Source organism: Prunus mume, linkage group LG3 (genome assembly GCF_029339155.1).
Source record: "Prunus mume cultivar Tortuosa linkage group LG3, ASM2933915v1, whole genome shotgun sequence".
Classification (NCBI taxonomy): domain Eukaryota; kingdom Viridiplantae; phylum Streptophyta; class Magnoliopsida; order Rosales; family Rosaceae; genus Prunus; species Prunus mume.
The window spans coordinates 17,155,708-17,177,780 of record NC_142700.1 but is presented as its reverse complement, the minus strand read 5'-3'; the positions used below and the strand labels follow the sequence as shown (position 1 = coordinate 17,177,780).

The 22,073-nt window shown below is 36.0% G+C and overlaps 3 protein-coding genes across 7 annotated transcripts; 2 read left to right on the top strand and 1 right to left on the bottom strand.

Annotated features, from left to right (window-relative positions):
• The first annotated feature begins 6,060 nt into the window (after positions 1-6,060).
• Positions 6,061-9,942, top strand: LOC103326527 (uncharacterized). Of its 2 annotated transcripts, XM_008228759.3 has the most exons (5): positions 6,091-6,495; positions 6,882-7,038; positions 7,942-7,992; positions 9,369-9,461; positions 9,590-9,942. In XM_008228759.3, the coding sequence occupies exons 1-5, from the start codon at positions 6,353-6,355 to the stop codon at positions 9,647-9,649; spliced, it is 504 nt and encodes a 167-aa protein (XP_008226981.1). In that variant the 5' UTR covers positions 6,091-6,352; the 3' UTR covers positions 9,650-9,942. The 2 variants fall into 2 exon arrangements, with proteins under 2 accessions (XP_088904240.1, XP_008226981.1); XM_089048114.1 differs by lacking the exons at positions 9,369-9,461; positions 9,590-9,942 and adding an exon at positions 8,296-8,685 and having other exon boundaries at positions 6,061-6,495.
• Positions 9,943-10,582: 640 nt separating this feature from the next.
• Positions 10,583-14,647, bottom strand: LOC103326525 (prohibitin-1, mitochondrial-like). The gene is made up of 6 exons (XM_008228758.3): positions 14,488-14,647; positions 13,502-13,686; positions 12,784-12,900; positions 12,161-12,331; positions 11,159-11,371; positions 10,583-11,027 (listed from the first exon to the last, which is right to left on the bottom strand). Exons 2-6 carry the CDS (start codon positions 13,673-13,675, stop codon positions 10,851-10,853), a joined length of 852 nt encoding a protein of 283 aa, XP_008226980.1. The 5' UTR covers positions 13,676-13,686; positions 14,488-14,647; the 3' UTR covers positions 10,583-10,850.
• A 117-nt stretch (positions 14,648-14,764) lies between these two features.
• LOC103326524 (condensin complex subunit 2-like) lies at positions 14,765-20,093 on the top strand. 4 transcript variants are annotated; one of them, XM_089048111.1, is made up of 13 exons: positions 14,765-15,117; positions 15,607-15,708; positions 15,807-15,924; positions 16,044-16,117; positions 16,176-16,257; positions 16,345-16,545; positions 16,646-16,929; positions 17,078-17,222; positions 17,309-17,559; positions 18,133-18,163; positions 18,597-18,742; positions 19,231-19,347; positions 19,587-20,093. In XM_089048111.1, the coding sequence occupies exons 1-13, from the start codon at positions 14,845-14,847 to the stop codon at positions 19,809-19,811; spliced, it is 2,049 nt and encodes a 682-aa protein (XP_088904237.1). In that variant the 5' UTR covers positions 14,765-14,844; the 3' UTR covers positions 19,812-20,093. The 4 variants fall into 4 exon arrangements, with proteins under 4 accessions (XP_088904237.1, XP_088904239.1, XP_088904238.1 ...); XM_089048113.1 differs by having other exon boundaries at positions 14,767-15,117; positions 16,197-16,257; XM_089048112.1 differs by having other exon boundaries at positions 14,768-15,117; positions 19,231-19,341.
• Positions 20,094-22,073: the final 1,980 nt, after the last annotated feature.

The window sequence follows — 22,073 nt, the reverse complement described above, 5'->3', positions numbered from 1 at the left end:
TTTTAAATTTTGACAAAAAACTAACTGTGGTAATTTAGAAAAAATTAATTAAAAATCCTCAACTAAATATCTTATTTGTTTATCATGTGGAAAATGCAGTTTTAAACCTTTTCGGATCATGTGCTACTTTGCTTGTTGCTCACACACGTGCCTAAAGAGTAAACCAAACAGCACCACATGTGACATGTACCATGCCACAATGCTGTCTTCCTTCAAACAAAGTAACAACCAAATCGGGGGCCTCCAAATTGAAGGACATGGTCCAGTCTCTCCATGGGACACTAACTTATTCATTATCCCGTTCACGTGAGCAAGGGCCATAAAATAGAACTGCGTGGGGCCTCTCATCCGAGTTCTAGTTCACTGAGGTGTGATACACCGCAACGCATTGTTACAAATTTACTAGCATCTTCTTTTTTATCTGTGTATTGACTAAATTAACTATAATGATCGGTTTGATTTTGAACTATTTTGCAAACTGTAATTAATATAAGTTGATATTTATTGACACTATTCTTTAAAAAAGGAGAAAATAAACCATGTCATTCACTCATATTATAATACATGTACAAAATGTACTACGTAAACATATTACCGTAGTATTCTATAATTTCTCATTCCTGAAAGGACCAAGCATTTTTATTGTTTGAAATAGGTTATATCCAATCCAAGGCATAAGGTTTAGGCCCAATTTTATCTTGGACTCGACAGCCATGTAAAACTCATTCTCGTTTGAGGTAGCTTTCTCTCCTAACTAACCTTTGAGACTAGCCTCGGTGATAAAGGGAGTAGAAGAATTGGTTTTTTTTAAAATAAATTAATTAATTAAAATGATATTTCCTATTGAGAGGGGCGATAATATACTAAACTCACATACACTACACAAATGCTAGGACTTGAACCTATGATCTTTCTTAAGAGAGCAGTTGTTATATACCACTACACTAATAGATATTTTACAGAAGAAGAAGAATAATAGTTTTTAATTTTGAGAAAATTGCATAAATGCTATCTAAATTATTAAGCATGTGTGTCTACTTGCCACCAAATGAAAAGAATTAATAAGGGTGTGTAGGGGTTTTTTTGTTCCAGAAACTATAGATGGGCCTAGACTACTGTAAAGAGCAAATGGATGAAGTTGTCCTTGTCCTTGAGTTCAAGAATCAGGCCTCAAGAATTCTTTGAAAGGTTCGTGGAGCCTTAGGAAGCACCTTTGTATCTTTCACCGCTTGAGAAGCTTGTGGCATGGGAGCTGAGCTGTAATACCTCAGGAAAAAAATTAAAAGTGGACTTTTGTATTTTAGTGAAAAATAATAATAATATTATGGTGAAGAATAAATATGGGTATTTTATCAAGTGATTTTGGACTGAGATTATTGGATTAAGTGTGTTTAATTTCAACTTTGACAAAAATGCCCTTACGTAACATTTTGTGATTTTGTTTTCAAATGACATTTAAGACATTGAAGTGAAAAAATACTAGTTGACTCAATGAACACGCAGGAAATCATTTCTGAATTTTGGGCCAAAATGACCAAAATACTCATATGTGTGAAATTACCAAAGTATCCTATAACATGCTCCAATTTCACCTCAATCCAACTAGTACAGACTCTGAAAAGTTGGTATGATCACAATAAGTTTACCATTTCCTGATTTCACAGTAGTATGCTCGGTTTCAATATGTTTTTGTGATTCCTGTACTCAAATGACTTTGGTTCCTTCATCAAAATTGTTTGAAATGCTGTCTATTATAATATATCAAAATTTTAGGTTGATTGGACTTCTATAGCCACCTTGGGAACGTTTAGAGTGGAACTTATTTATAGTCTTTGACCCCAGTTCCTTCCCTAGGTTTCCGTCCATAACACTCATTTCGAAAGCTCAAAATGATAGTTACTCCAAATTCTCCTCTTTATAACATATCCAAAGGTCAGCAAAATGCAACCATTATAACTCTCTGAAAATTGGTATGAACAAAACTTGTTCATTGATTATATAGAATTTCTTGTTATTGATGTGTACTTTCTCTCAAATGGCTTGTTACTTGTCATTCCATTGATCAAATTAGCCACTATCATCTCAAGTAAATTATTCTTTGAAGGTATGAAGCTCATCTTCATATTGTCTCTTTGAGTACTAGTTGTAAATCAAGTGTTGGTTAGAATGCCTCAATGATATATATCTCTTTCAAAGTGTGTTTATGTGAAGTTCTAGATTATTTCGATGTGATTTTGTACCAATTTCATTCTGGGGTTTTGTTACATCAAAATTGATATCTCAAGGGTTATTTCAAAGTTGGTTTTGTGCCATTTGAATTTAAATTGATTTTTTTTGGGAAATTTCAAAGTAGAGACTCTGCTGTTGAAATTGTTATGATTCTACCGCATGCTCTGTTTTGAATACATGTTTGAAAACTTCCTGAACTTGGATTTTCATGAAATTTTAGTATGTTTTACTTTCACATATTTTCTTCAAATCTGAAAAGTTTTATCCAGTTTGGTTGTAAATTGAAATTTTGGTGAGTTTTCAAAATAAAGTGCACAAACCTTAAAAAAAGAACATTCTACAACCTAGTCTGTTTTGGTTTATATTTTGACATGCTTCCTTAACCCTAATTTCCATCAAATTTTGACATTTTTAATTTTTTATGTCTAATTGTGATATAAATTTTTTTACATTATTTTGATTTAAACTCAATATTTAGTGAATTTTCAAAGTTAACGTGTTCCAACCTAAATGTTTAGCAAAACTGAAGTTTTTGTTTTAAATTGATATTTTAAATTTTCTTTATGAGTCTAGAGCCGAACCACCTAATTTTAAACATTCCAAAGAGTAGAACTATCATAGGATGGGAATAGATTGGTTTTTCCTTGAGGCTTGGTTCTATGCTTGCTTGGATGTGAGGTTAAGGAAGTAACGATCGAGTCGAACAACTTGTCAAGCTGTTTGCCCGTTCTTGGTTTACTCCTATGATGGAAGGGCAAAGTTTGCCTTGAGAACCATAAACTGGTCAACAAGTCAAGCCTAGCATTGGTTTGGAATGGATAACTTGCGTCCCACTCAAACAAACGATTGTGAATTTGGGTGAGAATATCTCTTGCCTTTTTAACAATTTATCTCAGTATAAAGAGGTTGCCTTGGCTGGTTGGATGGGATTTAAATTGTTCTTTATCTTATACTAGAGGAAGATGAAAGGTGTTCCTTGCGCATACTTTTTTCATGCGTTTGATTGGGTGACTAGCAATGGAAGGAAAGAAAATAGGATTTCTTCAAGGAAAATGAACCTAATCTCTTTCCCAATTTCAAGCCTTGTGAGATTTTACTGTGATGGTTAGTTTGACTAACTTGCTTGATGTTATGAACCCTTCAATCACTTCTTCTATGATTGATGAGGTTACTTGGGTGTTCTACTATGCGTACTTTGGAGGACGAACTAGCACAAGGTTAAGCTAGCTTGACAAGGTTAAGTGACATAGCCCTATCATCGGGAAATCTCCTAATGGGCTCGAGTTTTGGTGCTCCCAAGCAGCCCAAAACTTCCACTTATTGGACTATCAATGGGCCTCGTGAATACTCGTAACCATCCATACCACAACCTGCTCAGAATATTCCAGGCATTCACATGGTTTGGGCCCACTTAAGCTTGTAGCGTGGTTTAGTGCCAAAATAAAGGTTTTCTACTTGGTGTTGAGCGTTATTTGGCATGCTTGTGCTCGATTTTTGCCATATTGTAAATGGTTATGATCGGGGCAAATGACACTTGACGGGATAATAAGCACGAGTTCATAGAGCTAATACATTTTACTAGCTTGTCATGACCTTTCTGCGTGGCGGGTTACGTATTTGCTTGGTGTGGCACGTGGACCATAACTCGTGTTAGCACACATGACGAACTCTTGCGTACCCAAGTCGGGCTTCTTCCCTAGATAAGTGTTGTACTAGGCTGAAAATATATTTGGGCCTAGCATTATATTTTTTGGGCCTTAACAGGGTGCTATTAAACGAACCCTAAAATTAACTAAACACACCATATTACCGAACTATTTATTAAATTACTAATTTACCCTAATATAAATGACAAAAGAGGATATATTGAAGTGTGAAACAAATGTAATTTTAACAAGTACACCCTACTCATCATATTCAACACTAATTTACCCTTAGTTGATTCATTTTTCTTGGTTTCATCTTTATATTCATGTGCTTGAGTTAGAGAGAAGGTCGATTTTTCCATATGATTCCCATTTGAATGTCCTTGACTTTTTGTGCCAAACTCCCAATCAACTCCATTGGAATTTTTGTTTAAGCATATGCTTTCCCACTAAATTTTTTTTAATACTTTTTCAGAGAGAGATCTTCTTCCTTTAAATTGTTTATCAACTGAATACCTTTTCAAATCATATTCAATATCATCTCCACAATCATAACTCCACTTGTAGATCATGTTGGTATTGTCCATGTCTAATTGAATGGAATGAAGATCACTATCACCACCTAAATTATCTTCAAGCATAACTTCCATTCCATTTCCTTATTTCTTTGCATTCTGAAATGATTTGAAATTTATTTTGTTTGAATAAGCCTCAAGTTCTTTGATTCTTTCAAATTTGTGTTGTGTGATAGAGTGTATTAAAGTGTACTATATGTATTTTTAGTAGTTAAATAGGGTGTACTTGGTTAATTTTACATTTTGAATTAAATATTTGGGTGTACTTAGATCATAAGGTGCACTCAGTTAATTTTAAGGTTCATTTAACAATAATCACTAATAATTTAACATCCGAACTTTTCATTTGGTGTTAATGTACCACCCCACCTCCGTCTAATTTTCGTCTAAGCTACAAGGATATCAAAAAAATTTGCCTAGCCATTTCTTTCTCTTGATTGCATCTTAACATTCCAATTTGGACCAATATTATTGTCAATATAACCCTCTTAAAAGCAATCAACTGTGGCTTTTTATTTCAAGGGTAAACTGCTAAAATGCCCCTTGAACTTGTACCTAATTATCAATTTATCCCTAACATTTTTTTTACAAAATTAAGGACTCAAACTAAATTTTATTCTCAATTTCCCCCATGCCGTCCAAATTCTCAACATTTCATCCAATTTTCAGTTAAATGATTAAAAATAATTTTTTTTTGTGGAAAAAAATGAAGGAAAAGAGAGAAAAAAAAAAAAAAAAACCCTCCCCACAGCCATCACCTTTCTTCCCCACCATCACCATCACACACCTCTCCTCATCACCACAGCCAGCCCCTCATCTCACCAACCCCAAAACAACTCCTCCCCATCCTCCAGCTCAGCCACTCCAATCCTCAATTGAAATCACAGTAGCCAGTGACCCAACCTCTTCCCCACCCGCAACCCACCCTACATCCAAAAAACATAAAAGAAAACCCTATCCCTACCCACAAACCCAAACCCATTCTCGCCATTTCCTCTATGATTTTTCCCCATAGCCTTAAAGGTCCAGACCTCTTCACCTCACAAGTTCATTGCCCCTTCACCCAAAAAATCGACCCCAAATCGAACAACTCATCAATGGATTCAAGATTTGAATAAAATGGGGTTGTTTGGAGGGTGGGGGCTGATGGGTTTGGTCTTTGAGAGAGAGAGAGAGAGAGAGAGAGAGAGAGAGAGAGAGAGCAGAGAGAGAGAGGGGCAGAGTCACAGAGAGAGGGAGTCTTATAGAGAGAGGGAAAAAAGGGTTTGGTAGGAGAGAGATAGAAGAAAGGGTGGGGGGTCCCACCCCTTTGTTTATTAAAATAATTTTTTTTTCATTTTACATGTCATACTATTTTATTTCATAGTATTTAATTATTTTTAACATATGAAATGACCAATTTGCCCTCATATTTAATGGCAAATTAGATGAAATTTTGAGAATTTGGATGACAGGGGGTAAGTTGAGAATAAAATTTAGTCCGAGTCCTTAATTTTCTAAAAAAAATAATCAAAAAGTAAATTAATAATTAAGTACAACTTCAAGGGGTATTTCAACAGTTTATCCTTTATTTCCAATACAACTTGGGCATACAGAGAGTTTCTGAACAAACTTGTGGCACCCCAACATTGAATCAAATACAAACACATCAAATAGTTGGGGTGTGCCGTCTATGGGTTGGGTGTCGAGAAAGATTACAAATTCTGAATTTTTATAATATTTGTAGGTGAGAGGGTGCAAAGCGGAATTGTGGATAGAGTCGGAAACAATTAAAAAAACGAAAAAACAAAGTTTGGCTGCGCAACGCAACCAAGCGGTTTCATTTATTTTCCTTTTTTATTTGTATTTTGCATCTATCTCCTCTTCTCTTCCTCCCCCCTGACTCAGGTAATTGGTGCTTCCATGGACGAGGTGATCACGGCCGCTGATGCCTCATCGAATGGATCTACATCATCACAGACCTCCATCATTCCCTCTAATCTTCCTCTCCTCTCTGCCTTCCTCTCCTTCGCTCTCGCTCAGTTTCTCAAGCTTTTCACCACCTGGTAATTCTCTCTCTCTCTCTCTCTCTCTCTCTCTGTAACTTGTAATTCTATGTCTGGCTGTTTTGTAGATTTATGACATCTTTATTTTTTTCTTCTATTTTCTCGGCTTCTAAACGTGTAAGGCAAAGTTCATTGATTTGTTATTTGGCATTTTTAGGCAATTTTCTTGGTGGGTGATAATGGGTCCTTTTCGTTTTGTGAAATTATGTGATGGTTTGAGTAGCCGAATTTTGGCAGTAATGTTTTTGCTTCACATTACATTCACCATTTGGTATTTGTTAATTTATTTGTCCCTTTGTTATGCCATTTTCTTTTCACTATTTTGGCTATGTTTATAAATTTTGTTGTTTGCTCAGTTTTTCAAATATTTACTCGTAGACGTGCAGGTACAAAGAGAAAAGATGGGACTCTAGAAGGATGCTTGGGTCAGGAGGAATGCCCTCGTCGCATTCAGCTACTGTGACAGCTCTGGCAGTTGCTATTGGTTTCCAGGAAGGAACTGGAGGATCGGCGTTTGCCATTGCAGTGGTTTTGGCATGTGTTGTATGTAACTCTTAACCAGGTCTTGTTCATTCTTTTTGTGTAGGCATGCATGCTCGTGTTTAAAGGCTTTCTGTTGGGATGTGAAATCTCAACATAATGTCAAAATTCCCTTTACTTGCTTGTTTTAAGCTTGTTACTCGATTGATTAAATATCTGGAGTTCTTCTATGTAATGTCATACTCTGAAACTTCAGTTGCCCGTTTATGACTGCACACAGTCATTCATCATACTTCCATAAGGGGATTAAGCCTTGTTCGTTCATCATCAACTTTCTGTTTGTGATTGTAGTGTATCAATTATGTAGAATCATTTGTCTTAGTTCTGCACAACTTAATCAACTGCACTTGGACCAAAAAAAGCTTATTTAGTTGAAGAGAGGAAAAAATACATCCCAAAAAGGTTGACCTTTGACACATTTGTGCACCATCAAGCGAATAATATAAATGTAAAAATATAATGAAGCATTTTACTGGTATTTTCTTATCGCTTTAATTTCACTATGTCTACTTCAAAATCTAAATGTGCTCGGTAGTTTCTTTCCCCTGAGAGAATATGAGTCTTTCCCTTCATAAGATGATGTTTGAACAGTTATATTTGTAGCCTAGAAACCCTTGGTACATAAATTACTCTAGGTGAAATTGTTAAGGTAAGTGACCTCAAACAAAGATGAAACATGGAAACCACAATCTCAGCTAATTATAATTTAAGAAGATTATAACTATATCCTCAGCTTTCAACTTTTTGGGTTACTTATACTTAATAAAAAGATGAGAAATAATCATTTTTTAAATTTGTATTACATCATTCTCAGTTTGGTTTCCGTTACTGCCCATAGTTTTACAAACCATCCATGATTTCTCATGGAGTTGGGTTGCCTGTATTTAAAATGACTGTTTCTTGCAGGTCATGTATGATGCTACTGGTGTAAGACTCCATGCTGGCCGTCAAGCTGAAGTAAGAATTTTTTTCCCTAGTCATCAATATCCCCTGTTGACACTTGACAGCGCACATACAATTGTACTATCTAATGTATGGGGTTTGTTTTGCGAAGTTTGTCAAATAAGCTTGGGGATAAGGGGATCATACTGAGTGAATATCTGCTTCCTTTTTCGCAGGAAGCTTAGGGTTTCTTATATTTTCTTTTTCGTAGATGCTATGTGATAATTGTTCTCTATAAATCTTTTAAAATATTCATTTCTATTTGAGTGCTAGTAATTGCTAATTGTGTATTGTTTTTCTGCAACATTTCCTCTGAAGTTACTGCTGTTTGTAATGCGTCAAGCTAGACTGTTGACAACACCTTTGTCAATATTACAATACAAGCTGTATGACTGGGCATACATACCTCCTGAATCTAAGGGAGAAATTCTCAAGAATTTATTATTATTCAAGCATTGTTTTCTGTAACATTTTCTTATCTTTTTAAGGCTTGTCAAGTTGGAGTTTTGGCAACACTTTTATCAATATTATAGTGTAATTGGGGCCTAAGAAACATCCCCAGCTGTAAGACTGATACACAACTGCTGCCTGAACCTAAGGGTGAAATATAGACATGTATTATTATGATGGCCAAAGATTAGAGGCAATGTGGCCATTACAGTTTATGTCAGTCTAATGATCTATCAATTATAAGGGAATACCGACTTATTTTGGGGTGCTTGTATGTGTGGTAAAATACGTGCAACTAGGAAGGAGAGGTTTTTTTGTATCTATTTAGGATTGCAGTATATGCCTAAATAGCGATACAGCCATTCAAATCCCATCATACTCATTTTAAAATATGTTTTCTCCTGGATATGACTCTTGTGACAAAATTCTTGATGGACATGGTACTGACACATGGACAAGGCAGTGCTACGGAACGCAAACATGATGCACACATGAACATGTGCAGAAAATGTGATATTTTTTCTTCTTGCCTAAAGTTTTTGAAGTTATATTTGACTTATTTTGTTTATCCATATATGTACACGTGTATTGCGTAGGCACTTTTATGTTAGAGGGGGAAAAACAGCCATATAATGATGCGTCCATTATGTCTTGGTTGTGTGTTGCTATGTGTCCAAAGTGTAAACTTTATCTGAAATTCTAGACAGGGGAGGACTAGTGGTTTTCAATAAGTATGTCATGTCATTGAAGTTATGAATCTTCATTTTTTATTCAAATACCTTGGTTGATTTCCTTCTTTTAAATAGTAATTTTGTTGTGGTGGTTATTAACTGTTTACGTTTTTTGGGTAACTTGTGTAATTGTAACTGTATGCTTTGTGCTTATGCTTGTTTTATTATAATTATAATTTATAATGCAACGCATTATGATGCTTATTGCAGTTATTAAATCAAATAGTATGTGAGCTACCTCCAGAACACCCAGTTTCTAGTGTTAGACCTCTACGCGATTCACTTGGTCATACTCCATTGCAGGTTTGTCGCATTTTACTTGTTCATTTTCATTCATGCAAAGGTTACAAAATGACGACGACATTTATTGTCTGAAACTTGAGCATATATGATCATGACTTGCATCTCTGTTTTGTTTGATATGGCTGCAGGTTCTTGCAGGTGCAATGTTGGGATGTATAGTAGCTTCCCTCATGAGAAGTTCCAGTTAGCTAGCAGATGGTTAATTAGATTATTATCTGACTTAGAGAGTGAATCACGGGCTCTAAGGTCATTGCAAGCATTTCCACAGAAGATTTCTCAACAATTCCCCCCACACCACCCACCCCCCAATCCCCCGCGGGCAGGGTCAACAGTGAAAAAAATGGACCTAAAAAAAGTATGGCAAGTTTGTAATCAGAATTCAACTGTAAAAACGTAAAAAAGTGTGTTCTAATGCCTTTGAACACTTGGCTATATGATTGTTAATCCCAAGTACATAAAGATGATTGTGTTTTTATTATTATTTTGGCAGTCTGGATATGATCTTTACCAATTGAGTCAAGTCATCCTCTTCTTTTAAAAGTTTTTACTTTTTAATTTATGTCAAATGTCAGTGCAACCTCCAATCTCCAAAGATCATCATGGCTTGGATTATTTGACTTTCTATGTTACTTCGCTTCCAGTCCAAATTCCACCAAGCAACGCCTTAGTTCTAAATGAATACAAGTGATATTGGGAATGGTAGAATCGAATTTAAGACCTCAAATGCATCAAATGCAGAGATTAATACTCTACTTAGTAGCCACCTCAACATTGACGTCACTTTTAATTCACCTTCCCTCCCTTGTAGAATTTTTACCCCACAAACAGGGCCATGGACAATTTTGTTTTTTGGTTACTGGGAGACCAAAGCCAAGGAAGAGAAAAGATTAAACAGGCACAGCCCTATCATGGGCCCTGCCCAACTCATCATCCAACAAAATGCTAGCACGATAGTCAGGAACAAACTTATAGTGATGAAGTCCCCAAGGAAGACCATGCCCCACATTGGCATTAGGGATATGGACAATTTGCTTCCGACGGAAACATTGAACATCAAATGGAAAAGAGCATACACAGCTCAACATCGATTGCTGCTTTTGTCAAGAAAGTAAAAGCCAGTATTCACATGAAACTCGAGCATCTTAATTAAAAAAAGTAAGAAACAGCTGAAATATTTCTATTTTTTCGTCGAAAAAGCTGAAATATTTGGAATTCCTTTGTTTCACAAAACCAATTACATCACAAAACAACCGTCTAATTTGTTCACCGCTGAGTTTGTGATATATCTCCTCAGTCAAACAATTTTATAAACAAAGCGAAGTAGGGATTATTATAAGTTCAAGCCTACCATGTTCACCGCTGAGTTTGTGCTCCCCTTTCCTCACTTAACTACAGATTCATCTCCTGAAGGTTTAACAAAAGATCTTCGGAGTTCAAGAAAACCTTGTTCGATGAATTGGAGATAACTTGCGCAATTTCTCTTGCAGCCTCAATCTTCCTGAGAGTGATAAATGCCGGATTGTTGGCAATAGCTTCACCAATGAGCTTGGCACTTGTGGCTTCACCCTGGAGAGCAGGGCAACAAAAAGAGTCAGACATTTAATTCAAAGGAGGAGAACTGCTCAACCAAAATTACGGAGAAATAAAGACGTTCCGAAAGCTCTAAATAAAAATAATGATCAAATTGGAGGAATTACCTCTGCTCTGATAACAGCACTTTTCTTGTCTTGTTCAGCTTTATCCACAACAAACTTAGCCCTCTCAGCTTCTTGTGCAGCCACCTGTTTGGCTTCAATTGCAATCATAAACTCCTTTCCAAAAGTCAGGCTAGTAATCGACACATCATCCATTGCGATATTGAAATATGCTGCCCTCTCTGTCAAAATTTTCCTTATTTCCCTACTAACAGCCTACAAAATAAAATGAATTCAGTCAGTCAGTGTCACCTGGAATACCATCTTCAACTTATCCCTTAGATAATATACACAACTAAAGTGTACAAACTTTGTCAGAAAGGAGTGAAATAATATCTTCAACTTATGCCTCTGATAATACAAGACCCTTCAAAGGATTTGAATTGTGGAAATCAACTATTTTAGTCAAATCAGAAATAATGAATCACTTACAAAGCACAATAATCCAAGAAAAACTTCCTTCTAGCTACTGAACTTTTAACTTTAGCTGAGAAGGATGAAACCAAGGGCTTAAAACTTGCACATTAAGTCGAAAGCACTTGTAATTATTACTATACATGGATTTCATTTATAAATATGTTGATTTTGAAAAAAAGGGTACTGGTTTGCAAAGCAAAATTTAACTTTTTAGAAGAGCTTGCTGCTGATTACCAAATTAATCAAGTATTTCATTTTTTTTTCTTTCTGGTTTTAAACAATTTGGTACGTTAGCAGTATAATTCATTAATTCCCCTGGTAAATTGAGCTGTTAAGCTTGTTTTCTTGAGTTAAAATCTCATATATTTACAACCTGCTGAAAAACACATAATTGTAAGCAAACCACATTTCATTACCTAAAATGTAAACAAGAAAACCCAATACAGAGTTGTGGGAGAGAGAAAGGTGAGAAGGGAAGCAAGAAAACAAATTGAAATAATGACCAACGACAAGAAAATCAAACAAAACAAACAAAACAAAACACAATTCTAATTATAGCTAAAAGATAATTATAAGCCTTCTACTTACCTCTCTCTGAGTAATGAGTTGACTGGCATTATACTGTGCAACAACAGCTTTCAAAGTTTCATGGATAATTGAAGGCAGGACCCTCTCATTATAATTCTCCCCAAGAGTTCGATAAACTGTGGGTAACTGGTCTGGCACAGGGCGGGTCAGAACTCGAAGTGCTATTTTCACCTATAAAGAAACACCAAAAAAATATTAATGTACAAAAAAAAAAAAAAAATCAGAAAAATTTCATTTTCCACAAAATTAACTATAACTGTCCCCCTTTAACCTATGCATTGTAATCAACATTATAGACACTTCACTGGAAATCTACATGGGTAGAACAGGTTCACCTATATGTGACAGAAGATAACAGTTTAACACAAACAAAATCAGTAGCGAGAGGAAAAATGGGTGCCGAACATATAGGTGGGAGTGGGAGTTAAGAACATCAAGATTTCATAAGAATTCTGAAACTGTTGAGATCTGATGGGGAGAATAATAAACACCATGTAATGCAAAACACACAAGAGGAGTCCAAGGTAAGTGCCCATTGGTTTTGACAAAGAGATTAGTCAAATAAACATCATTTCAGGCATTAACCACAATTTTTGTGGAACAGAAATAAGAAATCTACATACCATCTGAAGGTCACGGCTTCCAGAAGTACTCTCCACTAGATGTGGTCGTGCACGGACATCATAGATGACTGGCCTCTCAAACCATGGGATTATCAGGTGTGTCCCTTCAGGATAAACCTGCAATTTTAAGAGGTAAGTATATTGTATAGCATAGACACAGTAGATACAGAATTTAGGAAAAAAAAGAAGAGGAAAATACATACTACAGGAATAATTATGGAAGGCACACAAATATAGAACAAAATTGTTAAATCTATGGTATTGTGATATTCCACTTTGGCTTCTATGTGTTGTGCAATGGTGTGCTGAATCCCACATAGGTTGTCTCAACGTGAGCTATATAAGGGGTGATAAGGAATCTCATTATTGACTAGCCCTTTTAAAATATAGGAACGCTTCCTTAGGTCATGACAAATGTGTTCATCAACCACTTTTTAAAACTACCTATATGTTGCGAATCATCTAAACTTAAAACAAATAACTCCATTCTCTGGCAAGTTATAGGCTAAATAAGTAGTTCTTCCTATTTCTAGCCTCAACTGATGCCAAATGGTCTTGATGACAAAAGTTTAATTCTTTCATGTGTCAACAATAGAAAATGGGAAATATATGAGGACCCTAAAGTCATGTCTGACTACAGATCTGCTATTCTTAAGGAAAAGAATTACCAACAAATGCACATATTTCCTAAGTACAAGAGTTTGAGGAAAGTATTAACCTTGTCTTTGATACCAACAAGACGATTGAACACAATGGCCCGATGCCCTCCATCGACATTGTAGAGACTATTGTTAATTCCATATATACCAAGAGTACCAACAACTCCCACTGTAAGCAAAGTAGCAATCCCACGACCAGGCACTTTGGGAACTTTCATATTTTTCATATTCATATTTGTGAATGCTGAGTGTGTACAAGTTAAATGCCAATGTTAGAAAATCAATTAAATCATTCAATTCTTCCTCTTGCTACAAACGAGAGGCAGAAATTGCAGGAGTAAGCTAAATGTTCATTGATGAACAGAAATACGGAGATCAAAAGGAGAAAGCATGGTGCAAGGTATATTATGAAAGAAACAATACATAAACACGACTAGAAAAGAAACACAAGCATATTCTCATTGGTTTTATTTCCTCTTGGTTTCTGAGAAAAATGAGAAACAAAAAACAAAAGAAATTGGCAATCAGAGTTGCTTCAACTTCCACAGATGGAGAACCGGCACTCAAGTAAGCTTGATAAAGAAATTGGTTCTCACTTTCCAAAACTTTCTGTGCAACCAGAAAGGGGCACAACGCAGAAAAGTGAAAACGTCCAAATACAGCAAAAAATGAGCCCCACATTGTGAATCTGGTATATGGGTTTCACCAAAGTAAACTAAAATGAACAAAAACGAATAAGGAAAAAGGAAGGCATTCTTATTTCTTCTTTTTCCTCAAATTTTCTCAGCCGCTAAACATAACATAGTAATTTATAAACAAGAAAATTGGAGAAACATCGGAATAGAAAACGAACCCAACTTGCAAATCACAAATTTTGTCCCCTAGACAGTAAACACAGAACGTGTAAGCAAGAAAAACTAAGATCCAAATTGTCGACTTTTCACCAAAATTTCTTTTTTATTTTGTTTGCCTAAATAAATTTCTTACCAGCCGAACACAAAATAACACAAAAATGTATAAATGAAGAATGAGTAGAGATCGAAACCTGGAAAACCAGAAAAATACGGAAGGAAGATGAAGATAGTCGTCAATAAAATGAGATGTACAGGAAAGGGTTTAGGGTTTATGCCTATAAAGCTCACAATAATAAAAGCGAGGAATGCGGAATGGCATTTGCGTGAAGAAGGGGTTGGAATTCCAAGGGGAAAACGCCATGTCGCATATCAATTCACTTGTCCACGGTGGCGGGAACTGAGAAAACGGTACGTCGTCATTATTCTTGGGATCAGAACTACGGAGCAAAACGCCACCGTTTTATATTACAAACCCAAAACGTAACCACCATTTTCCCTCTTTTCAAATTCTCCTCTCCTTCTGCTCTCTCTCATGTCGATACTCATCAATGGTTGAGGCATTGAGTACAAAACCGTCTACAGCGTTAAGGAATAGAGCTTCCATGGCGAACCGTACCCAGTCACCGACCAGTCCGCTATTCGTTCTGGGCTCCAACGACGACCAGCTCGAACGCGCCCAGGCACGCGCCGCACGCGCCGCAGCCAATCGTCGCAAAGCGGCTACAGTTTACGCTCCTTCTTCTCCGCCTAGCGATCCTTGTCTCAGTAGAGAACAGATTATCGACCTCTTCCAGAACTGCATCAAACTCGCCAGCGAAAATGTCCGTACATACCCACACACACTCTCTCGCTGTTTATTTATGCATATATATAAATATGTGTTGCTGTTTATTTTGAGTAATATGCTTTGTAGTTTCTTCAACAGTGCTTTCTATAATGCACTATATGTAATTTATTATTGCTATTATTTAGTACTTAATTTATTAGGCTGTGTTTGGTTGCGGAGAAAATGCTGGAAAGGAAAGTGAACGAGAGTTAGTTCTTTCTTTCCTTTTTGAATGTTGAAGTGTCTTATTTAGGACATGGCATAATAAACGTTTACTCCAAAGTTATGCTTAATTGGATTGCTTTCTCAGTTTTTTCTTTGCTAAAGAAAAAAAGAACAGTACGTGAGGCTCATTCACTTTCTTTTGTTGTCCGAAGTTTTCTTAGCTTCCTGAAAAATTTTATACTCCCATGCGGAGTTGCTCTTTCTTATTTATGCGAGTATATTGTGATTTGTTTTGTGTTTTTTCCTTTCTGTATTCTAGAAAATAAACCAGAAGAACACGTGGGAGCTTAAGCTTATAGATCATCTTAGCGAGATTATTAAAGTTGAAGCCGAAAATGACACAGAGACTAATTTCCAGAAGGTTCGGAGCACTTACTCTGCAAATTGGTTGGTGTTGGAGATATTGTTGGGGTTTATGTACTTATGGGGATATTATTATTATTAATTTTGAGTGACTAGGCAAGTTGCACACTGGAAGCAGGGGTGAAAATTTATGCGGTGAGGGTGGATTCAGTGCATGCTGAGGCATATAAGGTCCTAAGTGGGATGAATCGAGCCAGTCTGGAAGACGAACAAGGTTGGTGCCTTTAGACATTGGCTTAGGCCTGTAATTGTTTTTGAGTGATGGGTTTGGTATATTTCTCTTTAATTCAGGCAGTTTTCAGTTTCCTAATCAAGGGCTTTGGTGACTGACAGAAACTACTAGGGGGGATGACAATGTCAACAATGAGCAGAGTAGGGGTCAGTCTAAGAAAGAGTTGGAGAGGAAGGTATGGATTTTTATTTTTTAATTATACTGTATTAGAAAATTTGACGGCAAGTGCAAAGTATTGGATGTGGTTTGAACAGAATTCACCACTGTCGACATTGGAATCCTCCTTTGAAGCTCTGAATGTAAAGAAGTTTGATGGTAACTTCACAACATAGGCTAGCCATTTTGGTCATTATCATCTTAAGCTTTTTAAATTTCTAATTTGATATATTTTGTCAATTTTAGTTGCATTCACGGTCGATCCTCTATATCACCAATCATCTGCACAGTGTGATGAAGGTGGAGCCAAGGGTCTGCTATTAAATAACCTTGGAGTATATGGAGGATGCCAGGTGATTTTTGATTCTTACGAAGTTCCAGGGATGTGCAGATCATGTTCATTGCATAGTAATCCCTCAGATTTGATTGATCTCTCTTTTGCCAAAGGTGTGCGAGATTAGAATCTCTCTTGTTGGATTTGCCTCAAGCCCCCTCCCTGCTTTTCGGTGCTCTTCTCTTTTAGCCATGTTTTTTGGTTTCTATGTAGAATCTATTCAGGAGATGGTGGTGAACATGCTTGCAAAGAATGAAATTTCTCCTACTCTCAAGGAGATACTTTGCCAATTTGAAGAAAATAATCAGCGGTCATCACAAGATTTTAATATAGGCCAAAATTCAGATCTCAAAATGGATGGCTTTGATGATAAAGAAGTTGAGTGGGACATTTCATCTGGGAACTATGACACATGGACCATTGATCATGATGATGATATAGGTGTTGATCATGAGAATAGAAGTTTTGGAGATCCTACATTTCAAAGTCATCATGAGGTACTTGTCATGGCTACATGCTGAAGTAATTTAGACCTTGATAAGTTGCTTGTCACATAACTTGTCTCGTTCAACAATCTCTAGTTTTCTTTATGTATCCATGCTGAATGAAAAAGATATATGGAATAAGTTTTCTAAATTTGTGCAGGGTAATAACTCTGGTATATCATATGAAGCTGATGTAGGTGACAGATTTGAGAGAGTTTCTGCGTTTTTGTTTCAAGGTTTGGGATTGAATTCAAAGAAAAATGCATGGGCTGGTCCTGATCACTGGAAATATTGGAGGCCTAAGGGTTGGTATTACCAAGGAAATTACTTTATCAGTTTGCTCTGTTGTGGCTAAACCTTGATTTTGATTTCTTTGGTACCTATTCTGTAGGTTCAGAGGAAGCTCCTGCGACTCAAAGCAAACCAACTACTAAGAGAACAAAGAAAAAGGACCATAAGGAGGTCGACCTTGATTTCACAACATCTCTATACAAAGAATTTCCAGACATCTTTGCTCCCCCAAAAAATTCCAAGTCTTTACTCCTACCTGCAAATACAGTACCTTGTAGTAACAGGCTTCCAGAAGATTGCCATTATCAACCTGAGGACCTTGCCAAGTTGTTTCTCCTTCCAGATGTTCTGGTAATATAGAATTCTCTGTGTCCTAGAAAAGAAAAATATACTTATTTGTGATAAAGTTTTGCATGGTAAGATGGGGTCTTGCATGATCATGATCTCACTCCAAGTATAGGATCCCAATTTGGGGTTTAAGTTCAGCACACGTATAAAAAAGATAAGCTATGGTCAGAGTTTGTGATGGAAACATCTTCACTATCCACAAAATGAAGTTTGTTAGTTGAAATAAAAATGAATGGTAGAGTGTAGCTTAACATGCTACTGCATTGAATATTGTTGTACTTGCACAACTCCACTTACTGTATTCTGGTTGTGTACATGCTTAATTTCATTTAGTAGTAAGGGCTGGCTTTGGTATGAGCTGAGCTGAGCCTAGGTTAGCCTGATCTTTTATTTGTCCTGAAATCAGACTATGGTCTTGTCCAGTCGAAAAGATGCAAATGGTTAGTCCGTCCAAGTTGCAGACTTAATATTTGGCTTTGGACAAGTCTTCTCATGTTCCTGCCTACATTTTTAGAAATTTCTGAACCCTTATGTTGTTTGTTCTGGCTAATGGTAAAATTTCAATTTTGATTGTAGTTCTTTGGGAAGAGAAGACAGCATCATACAGGTAGCAGCTTCTTCCTTGGCATATGTTCTCACCTAATTTTATATCGATCAGCTATAATTTTCTTTTCCTTTTTAAACTATTTTTTTTTGTATACTCGCTTTCCATACGAAATAAAATTTACAATCTATCTTAAATAAATCCATACATATGTATTGAGTCTTTCTCTATCTCAGTCTAAACTTCCATCCTGTTTCTTAAGTCTATTTATCGTGCTTCATGTGGCACTTTTTTATTTTTTTATTTTATATTTTATGGTCCTTGTTTTTTTTTTTTTGGCTTATGATAGCAATCTTATTTAAATTTAGGACAAAAAAGTTTAATATCTGGCCCCTCTTCCCCTCTTCTATGATATCTTGGAAAGTACCTTGAGGAAAAATAGGGGAAGAAGATATTAATAGAATGCAAGGATGACTCTCTTGTTTTTATTCTTCAGATGATAACTTGTGGGAACAAAGTAATAATTTTGATGAAGCATTTCCATCATGGGACAACGAGAGTGTGTGTAGTGGCCAATATGGTGATAGATGTGTTCATAGCAATGTGGAAGACACGGACACACTTGTCTCTCAACCTCGTCAGGTTTCCTATTTTTCTTTTTTATTTCGTGAACATAATAAATCTATCCTGGTTCTAATTTGGGCACATGTTCGAATTGATTGGGTGAAATGTAGACTTTAGGATGCTAAGCTGCAATTATTAATAAGAAAAACTGAAGATATTTTCTTTAAAAGGAGTTACTGGGTTGAAAGTTTTCCATTGAAATTGGGTTGGAAAATTTGGGGTACGTCTACTTCGTATGTTATGTTTTGTTCATTCTTTGTTGCTTTTCCTGGGTATGCATTTGCTTTATTACCTGAAAATACTATGTCCTCATTCTTTAACAGGGCGGTATATTTCTTCATTACAAAGTTTTTTAAAAGACATAGTCCACATGAATTTTTAATTATGCTCGTCTTGAGTTGTGGATCTGTAATAGGAATTGTTGGTTAAAGACTGTCACCAGACAAATTACTTCATGAAGCTGTGCTAGTGATGCTTGTCTTGAGTTGTGACTTTTGACATTTCAGGTAAGCAAAATTGAAGTGCAGTATGATAGAACTTCAAAACGAGTTGATGTTCATGCATTGAAGGAAACTCTGTGGGGTCATATGCAAGAATCTGTGGAAGTTCCTTCAGCAGTAAGCGTATTCTGTTTGTATGTGTGGGATTCATTTTTTGTTTTTGACATTCTTATGAAAAACTGTTCTAATGGTCAATCAATCTACTAATTCAAGAGATCTAAGTTCATAGGAAGTTGGTTGCCTGATCCTTCCACCAATATGATAACTTTAATATCTCTTTGCTAGCGCTCAGTATATGTTTTCATATTTTATCTACTATAGATGTTTTCCATTCATTTTGAATACCATTTTACCTACAAAAGGAACTGAAAGACACCATATCCTTCAAGCATATACTGGTCACCTTTCCCGTCAACTGCCGAGCTGCGGTGCCTGAGGATATCTCGCCCCATTTGTGTTTCATCTGCCTTTTGCATTTGGCTAATGAGTATGGGTTAAGCATACATGACTGCCCAAGTTTAGACGACTTGAGCATTCATCTTCCGTCTCGTTTAAACTCAGATGGGGTGGAACAGCCTTCATCGTAGCCAAAGATGCAGTGTACATTTGATATGTGGATATTTCAAGCTAGCATGCCTTCACCACATGCAAGTCACTGGGGCCTATTGAGCGTTGGTCAAAGAAATGTAAGTCTATTTCAGTTGCCTTGATTCTCATCTTTTGTCGCATGATGGTTTGTTGATTTTGAGCATGCCCCCAACATTGCCTTAATCTTAATTCAGCGTCTTTATATGTTGTTCATTGTGTCTTTTGTGAATAATGATATGAAATACTAGCTCCCGACGTATGTTCGCTTCTAGTTTAACAAACTGCAAACCATGTTGTCAATTATTGAATTTGAGAATGTATGCAAGGTGAGACGGGACTGTAGTTTCATGGGACCAATTATATGCAATGTAGCTATTTTTCACTGCCCTGAGCTCAAAAGCAATTTCACAAGTTACCATAATTCCTGGGAAAAAAAGATACATAGAAGAAAGAAACTGTCAATTATCTGGCCCCTAGTTGGATCAAAAGGATAAGGGAGTATCTAATTTGTTGGTGCAACGCACGTTGAGCATTGCTTTTTTGTTTGTTGTTTTTGAGATTTTCTATTTCAAGCCTCAGATCTATTCCCAGGGAAAGTGAATCTTATAACCTAGAAAGTGAGAAGGATATAAGATCAGATAACTAAACTAGGCAAAAGAGACTTAAAGAAGGAACGTCGGGGAGACTTCTCGTTTTGTTATTTTGGGTGGATGTTTGTCTCCATTATGTGGGCTATCTGATGTGGGTCCCCTAATTGTCTGTCTACACAACATAATTGCTGTGGATCAGTGATTTCTGAACCATTAAACCGTTAAGATTACAGATAATTCAAAGGGTGACAAAACACTTTTGACAAATTGTGGATAAACTTAGCCTGAAGATGACAAAGGGTTGCTATATCTTTGTTCTTGGCGACAGGGGTGCCAAATAGAAAAGTTGAACGGTAAAATCATGTGCATGCGTTCTTTTCCTTATCCACTTTCTTTTGAAGCCTTTAATTTATGAATTATCTTTCGAGGTAGGGGAAGCTAGGAATTTGAGGACATTAGAGAGTGGGTGGGGGAGAGAGGTGAATCCTAGAATGAGATGGTCATAATTTTGAAATCAATTTCTGTATTAGTTGAAATGTATTGCTTTTCCAGATATTTATTTATCGCGATCATGTCACACTTTTTACAAAATGAAACTCATTTACACAAGCAGATTTCACTTTAATTAAAGACATTATCAACAATATAATGTAATAAATAAATGTGATAGATATATATTTAGAAAGAAAGTAATTACTAATATGCTTTGACAACTAGAAATAAACAATAACAAAATTAAAAAAAAAAAAGATAAAAGGTTTGAGCAGCCTCAGGTGCATGGGGTGTAAAAGTGAGGTCATTTTATTTTGATTGCGAGAGGCTAGTGGGCCTTAAAAGTGGAGGGGACCACTCACTACCAGCGCACTAGTGCTACAAGTGGGACTGGTGGATTCTCAATAGGTCCAAATTCAGGAGAGGAATCAGTGTCCAAAAAAGGCTGAAGCTGTAGAAAGGGTGGCAAGAGCCTGGTAAACCTTTAGAAACAAAAAGAGCAAATGAAAGCAATTAAAGAATATGCTTTCACCGACCTTATCGACCATTGTCCAATTGTGTTCAGATTTCTCTCCCTCTTGCATCTTCTGTTGTGTTTGCTTGCCACAACTCAATTTTCATGATAATATTGAGTTGATTTTCAGGCAGTGGTTAGTATTGATTTAACAAGCAATAGTCTAAACTAGAGTATGAAAGTAAAGACCATTTTTAATGGGCTTGACCTCTTGGTGATAACCCAAATCTTATTAAGATAACAAAATGTTCCTATAAAATATGTTGATAGTTTATTATTATTATTATTAAAAACAAGCAACATTAGGGACTGGGGTAATCAAACGCATGTACAAAATTGAATGCTTTTAAATTTAGAGCTTGTCCAATATAGATCCTTACATTTTCTATTTCCTAGACATATACCCATCACTCTATAAATCTATGTGTAAAATATTTAATTTATAATTTATTTCAAGCATTTCATTAATCGCCATAATTGTAATTAATATACTCCTATTAATAGCATATCAATCACCCCATTTCTTTTAGTTGCCATTCCTCTCACATAAAATTACAAAAAAAAATATGTAAATTACATATCCAATAATGTACCTATGAAAATATAATATAAATATATACATATAAAATATAGTATATTATTTACCAAAAAAAAAACAAAGTCAG